This window comes from Austrofundulus limnaeus, unplaced genomic scaffold, assembly GCF_001266775.1.
Source record: "Austrofundulus limnaeus strain Quisiro unplaced genomic scaffold, Austrofundulus_limnaeus-1.0 Scaffold341, whole genome shotgun sequence".
NCBI lineage: Eukaryota > Metazoa > Chordata > Actinopteri > Cyprinodontiformes > Rivulidae > Austrofundulus > Austrofundulus limnaeus.
Window position 1 is genome coordinate 158,639 of NW_013952743.1, and position 1,733 is coordinate 160,371.

The 1,733-nt window shown below is 40.5% G+C and overlaps 1 protein-coding gene across 1 annotated transcript in view; it reads right to left on the bottom strand.

The window, feature by feature from the left end:
* gca (grancalcin) overlaps positions 1–1,733 on the bottom strand; it is a gene marked incomplete in the record, with an annotated part of 29,380 nt that overhangs the window by 13,576 nt on the left and 14,071 nt on the right. The window contains 1 exon segment of the mRNA XM_014022750.1: positions 1,178–1,247. Within this exon segment, the coding sequence (XP_013878204.1) occupies positions 1,178–1,247 (70 nt within the window).

Sequence of the window (1,733 nt, forward strand, 5' to 3'; positions counted from 1 at the left end):
TCTTCTGGGAGAAAAGCAGATTACTTCCTACTCGCGAGCGCCCCCTCTGGTGGGGAAACTTTTTTTTTCAGGGATACAAACTTTTTCAGAACACTGGTAGACGGCAGCCATTACAGACGATCATGTTTGTTGTTGTTTGAGGAGCGGACCGGTCACACACTAATGTCATTAGATCGTTATCATTACTAAGGTGCAGGACTGCTTTCGCCTTTTTTTCACATCATGTCACCTGCCTGGATCTGTTATTATCTCGCTCTGAATCACAGAGGAGTGTCAGAGGTGAGCTCYTTTCAACTGCTTTTACGTGGTGGTCTCATTTCCGGACTCAATAATTTTGTGAATGAAGACGATATTTCAGTTAAAATACATAAGTAAAAATATTTATCCGAGTATAATTCTACCCCCCAACTTTATGGAAGATTTCATGGATTTAATTTTACATATTATACGTGAATAAATACGGTACTTTTAAAAACCAACTCTTCGGTCCCTGGTGAATTTCCAAACTACGCCAACTCATAAAAAAATAAAAACTCCACTGTCTTCGTTTCCATGTTTATTTTCCTGCCTGTGCATTGAATCCTGGGATATCCTCGGCCGCATGAGGAGGAGCCTTCGAATTGGGACAGTACTCCGTGCAGGGCAGAGAGYTACGCGGCCGACAAATGCGCACTCATGAAGACCCAGCCCATGAAATGAGACASAGCCTGTACATTACCAAATCCCATAAAAACAGATTTTGCTAAATAAGTTATCAGAACAAAGCCTAGTTTTTCTAGGAATCAAACAGAAAATCAGAGTAAATTTTACTTCAAACCTGTAAAAAAATCTGAATGAATATGAATCATAACTTGACACAGGAAGGTGTCATGAAGTTTGAAGTCCATAAATTATGTTTACATGTTGCCAATCATTTTATTTGAGTCATTGTTCTGTTTTAAACTGTACATAAAGAGTTAATAAATCAGATTATTTTACTATTAGCATTACTTCCTCTTTAAAGTTGCCCCAGTCCAACCAATCACAGCTAAGTCCATCTCCGCCCACAGGACATGTTCTGCAGAGACCCCTGCTTTATACCTCAGGCCTTTATGAGGAACTGAGGACCACCTGGACTGGACCTTCAGCTGAACTCAACCCAAGAGCAGCTTCTGTTTGGAGGGAAGGCTGAACTTACGGGAGTAGCTGCCGGTGAAGCCCGCCTGAGTCAGACATCTCTGAAGCTCCTCGGCGTCGATCTCACCATCCTGCCAGGAAAGTTCAACTACATCAGATCCATCAGACAGAAGAGCACTAAACCAGTAACTCAGGTAAAGAAAAATAACTCCATTAGATCTGACAGGATGAAAGCTGATGTTTCTGAGCAGCTGTAGCAGATTGAACAGAGGACAAGTAGAGTCATGTTTCATTAACACATCTGTGAAGACAACCAGCTGAGGCTTGTTGGACTATAAACACCAGCTAACAGTTACAGTCCTGTTATAACAGTTACTTGTCCTGTTATAACAGTTACTGTCCTGTTATAACAGTTACTGTCCTCTTATAACAGTTACTGTCCTGTTATAACAGTTACTGTCCTCTTATAACAGTTACTGTCCTGTTATAACAGTTACTGTCCTCTTATAACAGCTACTGTCCTGTTATAACATTTACTGTCCTGTTATAACAGTTATCTGTCCTGTCCTGATGCATCTCAGTAATCCAGGTAAAAAATCAAAAAGATAAAAAATTGT